Source organism: Hemiscyllium ocellatum, chromosome 4, assembly GCF_020745735.1.
Source record: "Hemiscyllium ocellatum isolate sHemOce1 chromosome 4, sHemOce1.pat.X.cur, whole genome shotgun sequence".
NCBI classification, from domain to species: Eukaryota; Metazoa; Chordata; class Chondrichthyes; order Orectolobiformes; family Hemiscylliidae; genus Hemiscyllium; species Hemiscyllium ocellatum.
Genome location: NC_083404.1, coordinates 64,467,391 through 64,487,429, shown reverse-complemented (window position 1 = coordinate 64,487,429; position 20,039 = coordinate 64,467,391). Strand labels below are relative to the sequence as shown.

Genomic DNA, 20,039 nt, shown 5'->3' with positions numbered 1-20,039 from the left:
CTATGCCCCTCATGATTTTGTAAACTTCTGTAAGGTTAACCTCAGCTGCCGACACTCCAGGGAAAACAGCCCCAGTCTATAGCGCAAATCCTCCGACCCTGGCAACATCCTTGTAAATCTTTTCTGAATCCTTTCAAGTTTCACAACATCTTTCCGATAGGAAGGAGGCCAGAATTGCACACAATATTCCAACCAATGTCCTGTACAGCCACAACATGATGTCCCAACTCCTTTACTCAATACTCTGACCAGTAAAATAAAGCATACCAAACGCCTTCTTCACTATCTTATCTACCTGCGACTCCACTTTCAAGGGGGTATCAACCTGCACTGCAAGGTCTCTTTGTACAGCAACCCTCCCTAGGACCTTACCATTAAGTGTATAAATCCTGCTATGATTTGCTTTCCCAGAATGCAGCACCTCGCAATTATCTAAACTAAACTCCATCTGCTACTTCTCAGCCCGTCTGATCAAGAACCCATTGTAATCTGAGGTAATCTTCTTCACTGCCCACTACACTTCCAATTTTGGTCTCATCTTCAAACTTACTAACTCTACCTCTTATGCTCACACCGTTATCATTTAGATAAATGGCAAAAGATAGTGGGTCCAATACCAATCCTTGTAGCACTCCACTGGCCACAGGCCTCCAGTCTAAAAAGCAACCTTCTACCATCACCCTCTGTCTTCTACCTTTGAGCCAGTTCTGTATCCAAATGGCTTGTTCTCCCTGTATTCCATGAGATCTAACCTTGCTAATCAATCTTCCATGGGGAACCTTATCGAATGCCTTACTGAAGTCCATATAGATCACATCTACCACTCTGCTCTCATCAATCCTCTTTGTTATTTCTTCAAAAAACTCAATCAAGTTGGTGAGACATGATTTCCCATGCACAAAGCCATATTGACTATCCCTAATCAGTCTTTGCCTTTCAAAATACCTTTACATCCTTGGCCCTCAGGATTCCCTCCAACAACTTGCTCACACTGATGTCAGGCTCATTGGTCTAAAGTTCCTGGCTTGTCCTTACCACCTTTCATAAACAATAGCACATCGTTAGCCAACCTCCAGTCTTCCAGCACCTCACCTGTGACTATCAATGTAACAAATAGCTCAGCAAGAGGCCCAGCAATCACTTCTCTAGCTTCCCACAAAGTTCTAGGGTACACTTGATCTGGTCCAGGGGATTTATCCACTTTTATGCATTTCTAGATATCCAGCACTTCCTCCTCTGTAAAATGGGCATTTTTCAAGATGACACCATCTCTTTTCCTACATTCTGTATCTTCCATGTCCTTTTCCACAGTAAATACTGATGCAAAATGCTTTTTAAGTATCTCCCCCATTTTGTGCGGCACCACACAAAGGCCGCCTAGCTGATCTTTGAGGGACCCTATTCTCTCCCTAGTTACCCTTTTGTCCTTAATCTATTTGTAAAAACCCTTGGATTCTTCTTAACTCTATTTGATTAGATTAGATTAGATTTACAGTGTGGAAACAGGCCCTTCAGCCCAACAAGTCCACACCGACCCGCCGAAGCGCAACCCACCCATACCCCTACATATTACCCCTTACCTAACATTTCGGGCAATTTAGCATGGCCAATTCACCTGACCCGCACATCTTTGGACTGTGGGAGGAAACCGGAGCACCCGGAGGAAACCCACGCAGACACGGGGAGAACGTGCAAACTCCACACAGTCAGTCGCCTGAGTCGGGAATTGAACCAGGGTCTCAGGCGTTGTGAGGCAACAGTGCTAACCACTGTGCCACCGTGCCGCCCACCAAAGCTATCTCATGTCCCCTTTTTGCCCTCCTGATTTTCCTTTTAAGTATACTTCTCCTGCCTTTATACTCTTCTAAGGATTGACTCCTGGCTATATTTGACATATGCTTCCTTCTTTTTCTTAACCAAACTCTCAATTTCCTTAGTCATCCCATAATCCCAATACCTACCAGCCTTTCCTTTCACCCTAACAGGAATATACTTTCTCTGGATTCTTGTTATCTCATTTCTGAAGACTTCCCATTTTCCCGCCTTCCCTTTACCTGTGAACATCTGCCCCCAGTCAGCTTTAGAAAGTTCCTGCATAATGCCGTCAAAATTGGCCTTTCTCCAATTTAAGACTTCAACTTTTAGAGCTGGTCTATCCTTTTCCATCACTATTTTAAAACTAATAGAATTATGTTCGCTGGCCCCAAAGTGCTCCCCCACTGACACCTCAGTCACCTACCCTACCTTATTTCCCAAGAGTATGTCAAGGTTTGCACTTTCTCTCGTAGGAACATCCACATACTGAATCAGAACATGTTCTTGTACATACTTAACAAATTCCTTTCCATCTAAACCCTTAACACTATGACAGTCTATATTTGGAAAGTTAAAATCACATACTGTACTCACCCTATTATTTTTACAGATAACTGAGATCTCCTTACAAATTTGTGTCTCAATTTCCCTCTGACTATTAGTGGATCTATAATACAATCCCAATAAGGCTTTCATCTGTTTCTTATTTCTCAGTTGCACCCAAATAACTTACATAGATGTATTTCCAGGAATATCCTCCATTAGTACAGTTGTAATGCTATCCCTTATCAAAAATGTCACTCCCTTTACTCTCTTGCCTCCCTTTTTATCCTTCCTGTAGCATTTGTATTCTGGAATATCAAGCTACCAGTCCTATCCATCCCTGAGCCATGTCTCCGTAATTGCTATGATATATCAGTCCCATGTTCCTAACTATGCCCTGAGTTCATCTGCCTTGTTTGTGGACACTTCATCCTGAGCAGTTCTCTTGGCAGTATTTTGTGTTAGTGGTCACCTGCTCATGCCCGACATTCTTAGTTGCCAGGGAGAATGGTGGGTCCCAAATTGACCTCAGGCAGAATGTGAATCTGATTTGCACTCTTGGTATATTCTGAGCCTTGTGCGAGACATCTTGACAATTCAGCAAACTGGTCCTGTAAAGAATGAGAACACAGTGCTTTTGGCCTTGTGGCCACTTCAGTCACTTGATTCATCCACGAGTTCCTTGTCAGACATTGGGCTTGAATGTATTGAAAAGTAATGATGTTTAAAGGACTCATCCTGTTATTAATGTAAAGTTCAGCCTCAATTTGCAACAAAGGAGAAGGGGCCTGTGAGTTAGAAATAGCTACAGACAGCTTGATAAATTCTGCTGTTCCGTGAATGCCTTCATCAAGAGAACCTTACAGTCATTAACCTGCCCATGAGTGTCGTGTACTTGCAGTAGTTATACATATTAACTGTCCATAAACTAATCACAAAGTTGTATGTAGTAATTAAGAATGAAAGTGGCATCATGATTGTAAATGACTGTGTATTAACTAATATGACCTTGAAAGTGTACGAATAAAATATGGAATCCCATATATTAAGACAATTAATTATTACTGGAGATTCTAAAAACTTCAAGTTTTAAATGTAATTTTCTTACCTTATTTTATCCAGTCTCATTTGCCCTCTTTTTGCTTTTCTATTTTGACATTGAATTCACCATACAGAATTTTTAAGTCCTTTGCAATCCTTTTTCATGTCATTGCTCCTTAATTAAATCTCATCAGCACCACTATCAACAGTGGTAAGCCCCGATCAGAAGTTGCCCTTATTATGATTTTACAAGCTCTTGCTTTAAAAAAAACTAGACAAAGTATTTTGATCATAGTGCAAGAAGAAGTCCAACTAATCATGCAGTGATTGTCATGAGATCAGCCAGGTAGATAACATAGAATTTGAGTTCCCTGACTGGGGCTGTTAACCTGGTCCAATCAGGGATCCCTAGCTGACAGATAAGGACAAGAATGTTCCCTCTGACAGCTGTTTCTGAGGGAGCTGGATCAGTGTCAAGGACTCTCTGTGTATAAGTAAAGAGTGACTATGGTGGGATACTGGCTTTTGTGTGGAGTTCTTTTAGTGACGACGAAAGAAAAGCATGCTCCTGAAGAAATTCACTCACACTGGGTTGTCCTAGAGTTGGGGTAAGTATTTCTGGCATTTTGGGAAGCTTCGAGCTGAAAATGTGATGCTGGATAAGCGCAGACGGTCAGGCAGCATCCAAGGAGCAGGAGAATCGACGTTTCTGGCGTGACCCTTCTTCAGGAATCACTGTTAGGAATCTGCAGTCCTCACTTTCTCCTCCTATTTGGGAAGATTGACTTGTTTGATCCTGATGGCAAAGATAGGACCCAGGGTAAATGACATTGGGGCAGATGAAAAGCAGTGAGTAATTCTCCTGACAGCTTTTGGACCTGTGGCTTTTTCAGTTATTAGGAGCCTTTTTTCCCTGAGGCACCATATATTAAAACTTTTCAAGAGTTGATGGGTTTGCTTAAGGAATGTTATAATCACAAGCCTCCTCTAATTCTGAGATGCTATTGATTTTACTCAGCAATACCAAAGAATCTGTATCAGGATGTTTGACTCAGTTAAGAAGACTGACAGAGGCTTGTGACTTTGGATTAACCCTTAATGAGACACAGAGAGACCATTTGGTATTTGGGATTATTGATGAAACCATGCAAAAGCACCTACTAGCTGAAGCCTAACTGGATTTCAATCAGCCATTGTAGTGGCTGCTGGTATGCGGACTTGAGACAATACAAGAGTCCCACTTGACCTAAATGGAGTAAGAGAACTCATAGGCTAGTAAACAGGAGAGTGTACACCCTTGAAAGTCCACCTACATCTGATTTGGAACAGTTAAATTGCTGAGCAACATCCAAATCAGAACCAGTCAGAATAAACTTTTGGTTAAATGGTCACCCAGTTCTAATGGAAGTCAGTACTAGCACAGCTGTTTTAACGATCACGGAACCAGTCGTCAACAAAATTTACTCTGAGCTCCAGTCTTAAATCTGTGCAAGACCATGGCTAGACTGAAAACTTAAACCGAGGAACCTTTAAAGATTAATGGTACAGCATCACTTCCACTTCCTTACGAGAAGTAACTGTTTCAGTTCCCACTGATTGTAATAAACGGCTCAGGCTCAATTCTGATGTGGTGGAGTTGGTTGAGAAAGATTCACCTTGATTGGCTCAATATTTTTCAATTGGAAAATGGCTGACTGAGTAAAGTCCTAGTTAAATACACAAATGCTTTTCAGGAATGTCTAGGGACTATTAAAGGAGTCAAGGCCACCATACATATTGACCAGGAAGCTATTTCTTGGTTCTGCAAGCCCTGTTGAATGCCATTTACTTATGGGCAAAAGTATAGGCAGAAATCAGAAGACTGGAAAGCAAACGAATCACCAAACCAATCCAGTTTGCAGAATGGGAGCATCAGCCCAATGGGGAGGTTTACCTTTTTGGGGATTTTAAACAAATGGTAAATGGCTTTTCACAGTTGGATAAATAGACAAGTTATACGCAAAGATAAAAACAATGACTGCAGATGCTGGAAACCAGATTCTGGATTAGTGGTGCTGGAAGCGCACAGCAGTTCAGGCAGCATCCAAGGAAAAGTAAAATTGACGTTTCGGGCAAAAGCCCTTTATCAGGAATAAAGGCAGAGAGCCTGAAGCGTGGAGAGATCTAGAGGAGGGTGGGGAGGAAGTAGCATAGAGTACATAGGTGAGTGGGGGAGGGGATGAAGGTGCTAGGTCGGGGGCGGGGGAGGGTGGAGTGGATAGGTGGAAAAGAAGATAGGCAGGTAGGACAAGTCAAGGAAACAGCGCTGATCTGGAAGTTTGGAAATAGGGTGAGGTGGGGGAAGGGGAAATGAGGAAACTGTTGAAGTCCACATTGATGCCCTGGGGTTGAGGTGTTCCGAAGCGGAAGATGAGGCATTCTTCCTCCAGGCGTCTGGTGGTGAGGGAGCGGCAGTGAAGGAGGCCCAGGACCTCCATGTCCTCAGCAGAATGGGAGGGGGAGTTGAAACATTGGGCCACAGGGCGGTGTGGTTGAATGGTGTGGGTGTCCTGAAGATGTTCCCTAAAGCGCTCTACTTGGAGGCATCCAGTCTCCCCAATGTAGAGGAGACAGCATCGGGAGCAATGGATACAATAAATGATATTGGTGGATGTGCAGGTAAAACTTTGATGGATGTGGAAGGCTCCTTTAGGGCCTTGGATGGAAGTGAGGGAGGAGGTGTGGGCACAGGTTTTGCAATTCCTGCGGTGGCAGGGGAAGGTTCCAGGAAGGGAGGGTAGGTTCTAGGGGGGCATGGACCTGTCACGGATGGAATGGTCTTTGCAGAAGGCGGAAAGGGGTGGGGAGGGAAATATATCCCTGGTGGTGTGGTCTTTTTGGAGGTGACAGAAATGTCAGCAAATTATTTGGTTTATGCGAAAATTGGTAGGGTGGAAGGTGAGCACCAGGAGCGTTCTGTCCTTGTTACGGTTGGAGGGTTTGAGTCTGAAGGCGGAGATGCGGGATGTGGACGAGATGCGTTGGAGAGCATCTTTAACCACATGGGAAGGGAAATTGCGGTCTCTAAAGAAGGAGGCCATCTGGTGTGTTCTGTGGTGGAACTGGTCCTCCTGGGAGCAGATATGATGGAGGCGGAGGAATTGGGAATACGGGATGGCATTTTTGCAAGAGGTAGGGTGAGAAGAGGTGTAATCCAGGTAGCTGTGTGAGTTGGTGAGTTTGTAAAAAATGTCAGTGTCAAGTCAATCGTCATTAATGGAGATGGAGAGATCCAGGAAGGGGAGGGAGGTGTCAGAGATGGTCCAGGTAAATTTAAGGTCAGGGTGGAATGTGTTGGTGAAGTTAATGAATTGCTCAATCTCCTCGCGGGAGCACGAGGTGGCACTAATGCAGTCATCAATGTAGCGGAGGAAGAGGTGGGGAGTGGTGCCGGTGTAATTACAGAAGATTGACTGCTCTACATAGCCAACAAGTTATACGCAAAACTGGCGGGGGGGGGGGTTATCCTTCAGGAAACTGGACACAAACCATGCTATTTGCAATTGCAGTTATATGAGGATTCCCAGAATTCTGCTACAATAAATACAAAGAGAGTTTGTGTCCATCTACAAAACTGCCATTTGGGGTATTGTCAGCCTATGCAATTTTTCACTGGATATTGGAAAACATTTTACAAGCTCTATCCCCAGGTCTTCATTTATCTAGAAGAAATGCTTATAACAGGGAAAACATTAAGGAGCACATAGAGAATATTGGTCCTTAGACATTTCTTCCACGCAGCTGTACACCCTAGAAGAGATAAATGCGTGTTCAAGGCACCCTAAGTAATCTACTTAGGCTACAGAATTGACAAGACCAGATTACACCTGTTGGAAGATGAAGTGAAGACAATCAAAAGATGCCCAGTTCCTATGGCTGTACCAGAGCGTAGGTCTTAAGATTGGTGAATTATTATGGAAAGTTCATAGATAACCTAGCCTCCATCCTTGCACCTTTGCATCAACATTTTTAAGTTGGTCAGCCTTAGAAATGGCCACGTAGTCAGGCCATAACTTTCAGGGTAGTGAAGAAATATTTATCATCCTTTAAGGTGTTGGCACACTATGATCCCAATGGTAAGAAATGCCAAATAATGTATGTGTCCATGATCTTGGCTAATGCAGAACCTTGGTAAATAGAGAAGGAAGGTTTGGGAGTTGTATTTGGAGTTAGGAAGTTCCACCAATACCTTTATGGACATATATTTGTCATAACAACAGACCACAAATCCCTGCTAGGTCTATTTAAAGAGGACAAGGCAGTGCTGCCCATAGCTTCAGGCCAAATTCAGTGGTGGGCTGTAATACTAAGTGCGTATAAATACAAGTTGGAACACCTGGGGATTCCAAGTAGCAAATGCAGATGCATTAAGTACACCACCAGTGGTACCGCAACTGGAACAATCCGTAATGGCTTTAAATTTTCTGGACACACTTCCAGTCACAGCTGACGATCTCAGACTTTGGATGCAGGAAGATCTGGTCTTGGCAAGACCGAAACAGCTGATGGTGTTGGAGAAAACCAAAGGGCCATCACAAGCAGAATTGAAACTTTTTAGACCCGGAGAGACATGATCAGAGGATGGTATGTTATTAGGGGGAGCAAGAGTGATTTTCGTGAACAAAGGTCACTGCCAGACACCGGTTGAGCCTCCACCAGGCTCAAAAAGTGGGGCACTGGAAAGGCAGAGCAGGTCGGGCAGCATTTGAGGAGCAGGAGAGTCGATATTTCGGGAATAAGCCCTTCATCTCAGGGTCATTCAGAAGTTTCCAAAATGAAGATGTTGGCGCAATGTTATGTTTGGTGGCCAGGATTGGACGTAGACATAGTTGTATTGGTGGAGCAGTGCCCAGGGGTTTTGGTACAAAAGGTAAATATGCATACTAAAACTTTTTGTACCATAACACCCAGATCCCCCTGCGTTTCGGAACTCTGCAATTTCTCCCCACTTAAATAATATACTTGTTTTTAATTCATCCTGCTAAATGGGCTATTTCAAACTCCATTAACCAGATCTTTGTCCATTCACTTAAGTTATCAAAATCCATTTGTAGCTTCTTTATATCCTCTTTGTTATTTACCTTCTACCTATTTGACACTCACAAATTTAGCAGTTGTACATGTGAAAGTACCTTAATTCTGGACATTTATGTGAATTATCTAAAGTTGAGGCCCATCCTGTGGTACATCTCTCATAGATCTTGCCAAACAGAAACAGGTGCCATTTATGCCTGGTGCTTCGTTTCTGTTAGCTAGCAAATCTCTCAATGCCAGTATGTTAAACCTCATGCCATGAACTTTTCTTTTTCACAATATCTCTTGAGGTGTCAAAAACCGTGAAATGCCTTTTGGAAATCTCACTCTAGTCCATCTATTGGTTCCCATTTATCCATAGCATTCACACTCCTGAAAGGACTGTAATAGATTTGGTAAACATAATTTTACTTTCACAAAACCTTGCCTGATTACCTTAAACTTTTCGAAGTACCCTGCTATGTTTTTCTTTAATAATTCTTCTAGCAGCTTCCATATGATCTGATTAACTTGGTATTGTGTGATTTTTAACTCCATATGATCTGTAATTTACTGCTTTCTATCTCCCTAACTTTTCGAACAAAGAAGTAACACTCAACTATTTCCCAATTTAGTTGAACCTTCCCTGAATCCACACTATTCCTATACTCACCTACTCACTACCCACCTTCCACCATGTCACCTTACCCATCCGGTTCTCTACCAACTTGCCTTCCTTGCCACACCTACTACCTGACTATTTTGCTGATCTACCACCCTAGGCAGCCATACCCACTTGCCACCCTTAAATACTTTCCCTCCTTGGCTTTTCAAGACAGCTACAGGATAATTAAATTCTTTAGCTACCGGAATATAGTAGCTATTGCTACATAACGGAAGTGTGGCTGTTGTGTGGACACTTCCATGTGCTATTCTCCATGCTCTGTTTCACTGAGTCGATTCTGAAGGATTTTCCATCAGAACATCACTCAGATAATCCAGAGGAAAAGAAGTGTTTATCTTTTTGGCTGATCAGAGTCTGAAATAGGGTTTCTAATTCTGATGGGGAAATTTGGACCACTAATTGATAGTTGTCTTGCTAACCCTAGATGTAGTAATATCCTTCACAATCAACTCATTATCATAAATGCAGAAGTGCAGTTTTGAGTATGTGCAGGGAGCACAAGAACACTGCAATGCAGGTTAATATCCAGCAGTGTTTTTCTGCTTGCCTGCCATGACTTCATCATCGGATATTTTCAAAAGTGACAAACACATCTTGGCTCAGCTTTCCCAGGGTGCTACCACTGCAATGATGGTGGCTGAGCATGTGAAACTCCCTCAGAACCTTGACATCCCTGCCCCCATACTGTTTGTACCTGGGGTCCTGTGTATATTGACAGCTTGGCACTGGCCCCTGCTGTGCTGCCTGAACAGCTTGACAGCATTCTCATGCTATTGTCTCTATTTTCTCCAAGCATTTCTCTTAACTGATTCCTGTTTAGAAATCTATTGGTGTCAGTATAAAGGCTAGTTTGAGGTGAGAGTACTGTGAGGAAGAAAGCAACAGAGCAATTAGCATTGTGGTGCCCTTAAACCAATGTGGGCACATTATGTATATCCAGGAATGACTATAACAGAGAAGAATCAATTTGCTTTTGTGTCCCTGAAATGAACTTAACAGCATTGTCTTGTAGAAGTAACTGATGTCTATCTTTTAAGTGCTTAAACTTTCCTGAAAAGCATTGTCCTGCTGTGAACATCAAACAGTTGCATGAAGGATATTCACTGCTACAATTAATTATTGCAATACAGCTCCCACAGCTGTTTGATTCAAGTATTTGTTAGCTGCATCTGTCTGCTGCACTTTCAATATGTATGTGCAATCCTTAAAATGCGTATGAAATATTACACCCTGGCCCTCTGCCCAATTTTCAAGAATGAAAGCAGTTAAACTGATAAGAAAATCACTATTAGCTTGTCTGAAAGTTGTGCATTTTATATTTGCATTAAAACTACCACAAAACGTTTGTGCAGTGATTGTTTCATGGATATGAGGATTCTATGGTTTTAAACAAACTCTTGTGTAATTTTGAATTTGTATAATTTTAATCAGCTATTTAGCATTCCCCTGATGAATCAATGAACTTTGCAATATGTATGCTGGTTAAGTGCCTCACCTGCTGCCTGATAAGAATTAAAGGGTGGTTTGTAATAGGTAGAATCTTCTTGGAGAATGGTTCTACAGTTTTCTAAGTTAACCCATTTTTCAGGGAGGCAAATATTCCCCACAATTGAATGAAGAGAAGTAAGGCTTTAATCCTATTTTGTTCCTGACTAGAGAAAATATGGTTCCTACTTATCAAAGATTATCACTATGAATATTTTTGCTATTTACATTCAAGCTTGCACATTGTACCAGTCTATATTGTAAATTCAGTTAGTGATTGTGAAAGTGGTATGTTAGAACGACTTGGTAGTTAACATCAATGTAGCCTCCAGATTGCTCTTTTACTTCCATTTATGCCACTTCTCTCCCATTTGTTATTTTCGAACTTACAACAATACCCTTAAAATGACAGCCATTTTCCTTCAAACACCACATGAATTTAGAAACTGGCTGATCATTTCTTCATGCTAAGAATAAATTGGTGTAGAATAAAATAAATTATTGAACAGATTCATGTAACAAAAAGGCCATTCAACCCATCATGCTTACACCGACTGTTTGAGGGGCTACTCAATTAATCTGGATTTTCCCCCAACTCTGTAAATTCATCCTATTCAAGTTTTTATTGTTTCCTTTTGAACTTGTTGACTGTTCTTCCAGATCAGAATAACTTACTGTCTAAATTTCATCTTATCTGCTGTCTGTCTTTTTTATTCCATCAATTATCTTAAATTGGTGTCCGACTTAACAGTGGAAATAATTTCTTCCTATCTATTTATCTAAACCTTTCACAATCATGAATAACTCCTTTACATCTCCCATAACTTTTTTGTTCTGAAGTGAACAACTCCCACTTCTCTCGGCTTGTCACAGAATTGAAAACGCCTCATTCCTGGTACTTGAATGGTAAATTTTTCAGTATTCTTTCTAAGGCCTTGACATGCATCCTAAAGGGTAGTGTCTAGAACATGATGCAATGGTTCAGAATTTGCAATTATAATCTAATGATGTTGTTTATTGATGACTACCTGAAAAGTTATTATAGTCTTCACAGCACAGACTCGCATCATTTTAGTGTTTGATCCGCGTTGTTTCCTGAACAAGTATCTCTGGGAAGAAGAACAAACAGTGAGGCCTTCAATCATTCAGATTGCAGAACACTATTGACCCACTCTGAGCTGAATCCAGGAAAGTATGTGATATAAGTTAGATTTGAAACACATGCAGAAAGAAAAATAAGGATCAGGAACTGTGGATGGGATTAAAAAAGAAAGACAAGACAGATAGAAAAATGTAAAAAGAAAAACACTTCTGAAAAAATTTAATTTAAAATACAATCAATTAAACAGATTTTCATCTGAGGGAATGTGTACCTATAAATGTAAACTACAGTTTCCAGTCTTGGAGAGAGACAGTTTAGCAGTAACCATCAGAGTTTTAAAAAGTTAACTTCATCCCAATGCCTGAGCCCTGACTTGTGGTATGCAACTCATAACTCAAGTTCACGCTATTTACTGACTTCAAACTCATTTACTCAGTGAGGACTGGAAAAACCCAGTGTTTGGAGGATTGGGTTATCTCTGACAGAAGTTGCAGTCTTATTTTACTCACTCATAACAGTGAGCACTGGAATCAATGGAAATTAGGGGAAACCTCCATAGTGGTTGAGATCATGCCTGGTGTAAAGGAAAACAGTTGTGGTTGTTGGAGGTCAGTCGTATTAGTCCAAGAACAACACTGAAGGAGTTCCTGAGGCACATGGCCTTGGCTTAACCATCTTCAGATACTGGATCAAACAGCTTCCCTCTATCATATGGTAGAGAGTGGATTTGTTTGCTGGTGATTACACAATGTTCAGTGCCTTCTCAGTTCTCTGATACTGAAGTGCCTGTTTCCATATGCAGTAAGAGCTAGAGAACATCCAAGACTTGAGAAATGGCAAGTAAGGTTTATGCATCAATTGTCTCTATTAAGCAAGAATTAAACCATTAGCCCTTGATGGTTAATGACATTACAATGATGAACCTCCACTATTATCATGCTGTAGACTACCATTGTCCAGATACCAAACAGGGCCAGCATATAGATACAGTGATTGCAAGATGAGATCAGAGGCTTGGAATTCTGCAATAAGTAGCTCACCTCCTGACTCACTAAAGCCTGTTGACCATCTTCAATCAATGGAATATTCTCGACTTGCTTGGGTGTGTGCAGCTCCAACAACACTGAAGGCATTTGACACTAGCCAGGACAAAGCACCCCGCTTGATTTTGGAACTCCATCCACTACCTATCCCATTCCCTCCTTTCATCACTGAAGCACTATGACAGCTAGTATCTATAAGATGCACTACTGTAGTCAGCAAGGTTCTATCAAAAGGTACCCTTATAATCTCAACTGATATATGAAGACACAGTAACTTGCAAGTTCTACTCCAAGTTACTTAACGTGGAACTAGATTGCCATTCCTTCGATTGTTGCTGGATCAATATTCTGGAACTTTCTCCCCAGTCATGTTGTAGGATGTCCCAAGTGCCCATGCTTGCAGCAATTCAAGAAGGCAGTACACTAGCACTTTGATCAGGGCAATTATGATGGAGAACAAAAGCTGATGTAGATAGTAATGCCATAACACAAAAAGAATGTTGTGGCTGAGAAGAAAATTCACCCCATGATTATTCTAATAAAGTTACAACTGAATTTCATGAGCCATGACCATTGGGATGCTAATACTAAACTTGTTATCCGAAATAACACATCAGCTAGCAGACAAAATCCAAATCCTACAAGTTTGGGTTTTCCAGCAGTAATCACAATCTCAGGCTCCTCTCCTATGTATCAGTGATCATTTTGGAGATGGGTGAAGTTCAAAACTTGGCTGGAACAGCCAAGCAATTTCCATTTTTATATTTATATATATTTACTTAATAGCGAATGGAATATTTTGCTTATTTGGTACATAGTGTTAACATCAGATCTACCAGCACTAACTAGCTTTCATCAAAGACTCTCTATGTAATGTGGGAATGTTGCTTAAACCAAACCATTACTAGTTACAACCATCCAACTACTATACCAATGCTACTTTATTTTTCTCCTAAGATCAGATTTTGACTTTTCTGAAGGTCAGGTAAACATTTTAAAGGCCAACATCATCAATGGAGTCTTAAATCCATCTCGGGGAAAATCTCTGTCATAGTTTCACACATTTCTAACCATGCATTGAAAATGTTTGAAAGTGGTAGAAGATTTTGTGTGATTAGTACAAATATAACATTACCTTAAAGATCACTGGACTCAAAACCATATTTTTCTCTCTACAAATGCTGCCAGATCTGCTGAGTTTCTCCAGCACTTTCGATTTGTTTACCACTTCCAGTATCATTGGTTATGTTTTATTTTATAATATTAACATATATTTTGTTCATTAATACCAGACCACAGTCATTTGCTGTTGTGAAGCCATTAAACTGTTTAAAGACATTCTTTAAATGATCCTGAAAAATGGAATGGGCTGCACTTCTCTTTTATTTGTCAGGCCAGATTCAAGGCCACATTGTTGATACATTAAGACACTGTCTGATATAAAAACAGAATAAAGGAGAAATGGAAATGTAAAATAGGCATAAAAATAGACATAACCACTCACTTCATATTTTTTACTTTTATTTTACTATCTGATAATTGCTTAGATGCATGAGTTTTATTAAATTCATATTAACAGTTTATAAAGCTAATGTATAGTAAAGAAACATCCAGAAAAACTCAGACTTTCTGCGTAGGTTATGTCCTTGAGCTCAAGATATATGACCATTCAGGGATTAACGCTCAGAGATTTTGACCACAATGGACTATTTCACTAACTGTGATATATTGTACCACTGTCCATTAAATGGTAATTCATCTACTTAACCGAAGATAATTAATCTTAAGAGGGGCATAACTTATTGGTACTTGTATTTGTTGTTATCAACAAAGGATATACCAGATAAAGGGTACTAAGTTACTCACTAAGTTACACAACTACTTAATGAAGGAGCAGCACTCCAAAAGCCAGTGCTTCCAAATAAACCTATTGGACTATAACCTAGTGCTGTGTGATTTTTAATTTGGTATTATGTGAGATTACTAGCCATGATCATATTGAATGGTGGAGCATGCTTGAAAGACTGAATGGCCTATTGCTGTTCCCATTCTCTGTGTTTATATCATTTTGAGTTGAGGTTAGTGCCACAGAAAGGGTTACTGCAGTTTTAAGTAGAGTTTCTTTTTAAAATGAAATTCTAAATTAAGTATTGAATTAATTTTATTTTTCTTTCTCTCACACAGAGAAAAGAAAGGCTAACCTATTGGACCAGCTTACCAACACCAGTGGGACTATAATTGGGATCACATCTTTCATTGTGATTATTCTCATAGTTATCTCTGTAATAGTTCAGATCAAACAGCCACGCAAAAAATACGTCCAAAGAAAACCAGACTTTGACCAAACAGTTTTTCAGGAGGTTTTTGAGCCTACGCAGTATGAACTCTGTTCACTAAAAGGAAAAGGGGCTGCAGCTGATCTAGGGGACATTGTCGATGACTTTGAGAATTACCATAAACTGAGGCGATCATCTTCTAAATGCATTCACGACCATCACTGTGGTTCCCAGATATCAAGCATTAAAGGTAGCCGTAGTAACCTCAGCACTCGGGATGCGACCATCCTCTCAGATATACAGCCACAGCCGGTGAAGCCCAGCGTCCAGTCATTAAGCAGGCGGAGTATCCTAGTCATGAAGCACAGCTACTCACAGGACGCAGCAGATGCATGTGATATTGATGAAATCGAAGAAGTTCCAACTACGAGTCACAGGCTGTCCGGAAATGATAAGTCGGTCCAGCGGTCAGTATCAATTGATTTTTGATAAAGACTGTTTGTAAACAAGAACGCCACAGTCCATATTTACTCATACAGTTAAATCTCTTTATTTTTTGTTTTCAATTGTCCTCTCATTTTTGAGTGAAATATATCATGCATGTATTGCGCAACTTTGAGTTTTATCAGCAGTTACATTAGCCAAAACATGAGGGAATAAACATCTTCTATTAAGTACAGGAATACAATCCTTTATCCGAAATCCCAAAATCTGGAAAGCTCTGAATTCTGAAGTTTTCTCCATAACAAGATTGTTTAGCGTGCAAACAGTCAACCCAACTCTACACCCATTCGACCCACTTCATGCTGTGGGCATGGCCCAGCACTGAATTCTGAATTCCGAAAACCAGCTGGTCCTGAGGGTTTCAGATAAAGGATTGTGGATCTGTATCAAATAGAATTGACATTTACAAATTTTATAGGGGATTATCAATTTCCCTGATGTGGTATACATCCATAAAGATCAGCTTTCTGATAGCTGACCTTGGGTGGAGTGACTGACCTCTGAGTTAAAAAAGGGAGAAGTTGTTAATCATTGCTCTCTATTCAGTCTTTTTGGGAAGTTTGCAACTGCAGGTGTCAGGTACAGATGGGATTAACCTGGAATAATTTATGCCCACACCCTCACCATCCGTATGTCTGAATAGTGTGCTGACCACTTCCTGCACACATTCAATCAGGCATAATGACCATTTTGGAGAAATAATGGGGTGTGGTTTATAACTATACGAGCTACTATGTAGATCAAAGAGAGACATTTAGGAGACGAAGTAGTAAAACGCCATTTCAAATAACTATTTCAAATAATCAAACTATCATATATTTTAGTACCAAAAGGAGTGAGCTTTGTAGAGTTTCACAGTGAAACAAAGATATTCAAAAATGTTGAGGTAGGACTTCTACTGAAACCAAATAAAGTTTTGTACTGTATGTTTTACTTCTGTATGGACAGAAAGCATGCATTTCTGGGATGGGAATCTGCTATGTTGCTTTTTGACCGAGCCATTTGTATAACTAAATAATATTTCTATTTCTCAAGTTGCATGAAAGAGCTAAGGGATAAATAGTTACCATGATTTTAAGGAAAGAAAATCAAGGAGGCTTCTAATATTTGTGTTTTATTTTTTACAAGACCAGTGATAATAATTGATTTTTATTAATTTAACTGTGATATTACAATCAGCCATATCTTTGGTTGCCTTTCCAATATGTGAGCCATGGGAACATTGTAAAATAAGCACGGCAATCTTTCTTCATACATAGTGCATACAGTAGTTATCCATATTCAGTAATGAAAGAATTGTATTTATATAGCACCTTTCATGATCTCAGAATGCTCCAAAACACTTTGTAGTCAATGAAGTGTTTTGAAATGTAGTTGCTGTTGTTATATCATGCAATAAATTTGCGCAAGCAAGTTCCCACAAATAGTGAAAATGAAAATGACCAGATACTTGTTTTAGAGATGCTGAATAAAGGATAACTGTTGGCCAGAATACCAGAGATGTCAAAATATTGCTCTGGAATCTTTCATATCCACATAAGAGGGCAGATTTAATGTCTCATCTAAAAGGTAGCACCTCTAACAGTGCAATACTCCTTCAATACTGCACTGGAATGTTAGCCTTATACACAAAGTCTTTGGAGTGGTACATGAATCCAAAACCCTCTGATACAGAGTCAACAATGCTACTGATCAAGCCATCGTTGTCACAATAGTAGACAATGTAGACCATTGTAATTGATTTGCAATGTAAAGCAGGCAAAATATGCTGTCATCCAAATGTTTTCAATCCGGTCTGATAAAAAAAGAAACATTTACTAAGTACTGTACCTTAGATATTCCACAGGGAATTAAAAGAGAAAACAGATATGACTTTTGATCTATATCAACTTGATTTGGTTATCAAGAACTTTCTACTGTATGTTTTTCATTAGTTCCATCATTCCTTCAGCAGCTGTGATATAAGCAGTAATGAACTCTACTCTGTAAATATGCTTTGCAGCAGCAAGCACATAGCACTTCTTTTGTACCAAGTGGAACATATGATGTTCGTATCTTTTGGGCATTGATTATGCATTATAAATTGAATGTTGACTTTTTCAAGTTGATTCAGGTTACAACATAGATGTATAATTATGTGTGTGCATACACACACACACACACACACACACACACACACACATGTGTGGCGAAATATGGATGATTAAAGATGAAATGTGTGTGTGCAAATAATATATACATAAACCTGCTCATGTGTAAAGAAAAATTTCATCACTTATGTGCAATCTGTAAACTGTGTTGCCTTATCTACCTGAAACAAACATTCCTTAAAATCCAAGATGCTTCAATTTTAAACACAGCAATAAAAATGATTACATTTGGAATTTCACTGATTATAACTATGAGCAGCTTCATTATCCCTTCAACATATAAGCAGGTCAATTACATTAGATTCAGACTGCATGTTTAAGTTTGGTCTGAAAATCTAATATAGCAGAAATAAAAATGACATGACTGTCTCAATGACCTAGTTCATTTATGATTCCATTGTATGTTAGTCTTTTGTATTGGGCCTTATTTAATTTCCTTCAAGGAATGTCCCTGTGCAGTTTGATTTTCCTCTATAACATTGTTGGCTTAAACTTAGCTTCTTCAGAATGAAACAGAAACACACAATGCTGTCTTTTTCCAGATGTTTAGTTATGTGGCCCTGGGAATTTGCTGCAAGATGCGAACATAGGAATGCTTAAACATATTTTCTGAAATTCCTCTGCTCATTACTTTAGTAGAGTTGTTAACTTGGAGCAATGACGTTAGACCTGGAATTAATTAAGGAGCACCAGGAAGATATACTTTGCCCACAGTTTGCAAGAAAAAATGTAAATGCATTCATAATAAATAGTTTTCCATATATACTCAACATGCAGAGGAGATTCTTCCTTCAACTTCAATGATGTAGCAGTGTGAGCTGCAAGGAGAATTCTAAACAATCTAACATAGGGGCATTTCCTGAAAATGTGACAGAACTCTTTAGCATGATAAAATGACAAATCTAACTCTGCATTAACAAAACAATGGGAATCCTTCACCTGATCTGTTCATGCAAAGTATATAATAAATGATCCGGTTGAGGAATTAAAAACTTGCACTGGTATTGTTATGAAAGTTTATTTTATCATCACCAATGGATTTACAAATAAAAAATATATTATTTTTTAAATTAGTAATTTAAAATAGATCCTGTTATCCTCCTTAACTATGACAGAACTATGTCAGTAAATTGCTGCTCCAGGCTGATCAGTTCACTGAAAGCATCAATTGAAGATAAACAAACATTGTAGTGACAGTGTCAAAGGTATCAATGGAATGAACATGGAGGGTGGCAGGTGATGCTGAATTAACTTAACAACATACTTTCTAGAGATTTCAAACAACAAGCCATTACTCAAACTTATTAATAGTTCAAAATTACCATCAACCCCCTTCAATCCTATAACTTTCTAATATTTGTTGAATAATTAAAATAAAGTTTCCCTGTACTAATTATTGGTATTAGTTAGATTTCTTTGGCAGTGACTTTTTTTCAAAAATATTTTGCATTTAATTTATTGTGTAGACTCATTAGGTGAAGGTTTTGTTTTCAGTGACACTAGAATGATAAATATTTTACACCAGAAAACCTGGCTGATTTTTATTCAACGGAATAAAATTCAGGCAGCTCCGTAATGAGTAAGAGATAGTTGCTTGACCCCAAAGTGAAACATTTACCTCACTGTACAATCAGCACAATTTTAGCCAATGCCACAACCATAATAATGTATGAGTAGCAATATGGTTTTTACCTACCTATTCATTGTATCACATCTACATTGTTTTCATTATATAGACTGCTTGAGAATAATGTGCTGCTGGATGATTTTGAACATGCATCAAAGAATTTTGAAATTGTGGACCTTGGACATACACCAGCATGAGTCTCTCGGACATCAGTTTATCGACTGTTTCCTGAACCAAATGTAGATGTGCAATAATAATGTAAAGACCAGTCTTTGTGTAGCCTTTTGTTTGAGCTACAATCGGATCCAGGATGGTACAAATATCTATACTGTATATCTGTTTAAGACAAATACAGGCAGAAGATCAAGTGCAATGGTGGAAGACCAAGGATCCAGAACAATGTAACTCAGCACTGAGGATTAACTCCTCAAATGCAAAATAAATAAAACTATAATATGTCCAGATTGGAGCACTATAGAATCCAGGCATTTTACTCTTCCTGTTTCATTGTGATTTTAATGATTTTAAAATATGTATTATCTCTAGCAAGCAAAGGTAGTTGCAAAAATTCCCAATTTTGTTATGACAATTAAATCATGAACATAGCTCTGATTTTCTTTACTATGTTACTGAGCTATTCTTTGTGTTCAATACACAATAATCAATCTGCTTTCTTTTTGTAGCTTCAGAGCCACCTTCACTTATTTAGATCAGTT

At 39.4% G+C, this 20,039-nt stretch overlaps 1 protein-coding gene across 1 annotated transcript in view; it reads left to right on the top strand.

The window, feature by feature from the left end:
• Window positions 1-19,811, top strand: part of neto1l (neuropilin (NRP) and tolloid (TLL)-like 1, like) — a 195,058-nt gene extending 175,247 nt beyond the window's left edge. The window contains exons 9-10 of the mRNA XM_060824299.1: window positions 14,951-15,509; window positions 19,433-19,811. Of these exons, the coding sequence (XP_060680282.1) occupies window positions 14,951-15,509; window positions 19,433-19,520 (647 nt within the window). The 3' untranslated portion in view covers window positions 19,521-19,811. The remainder of the gene's footprint in view (window positions 1-14,950; window positions 15,510-19,432) is intronic.
• Window positions 19,812-20,039: the final 228 nt, after the last annotated feature.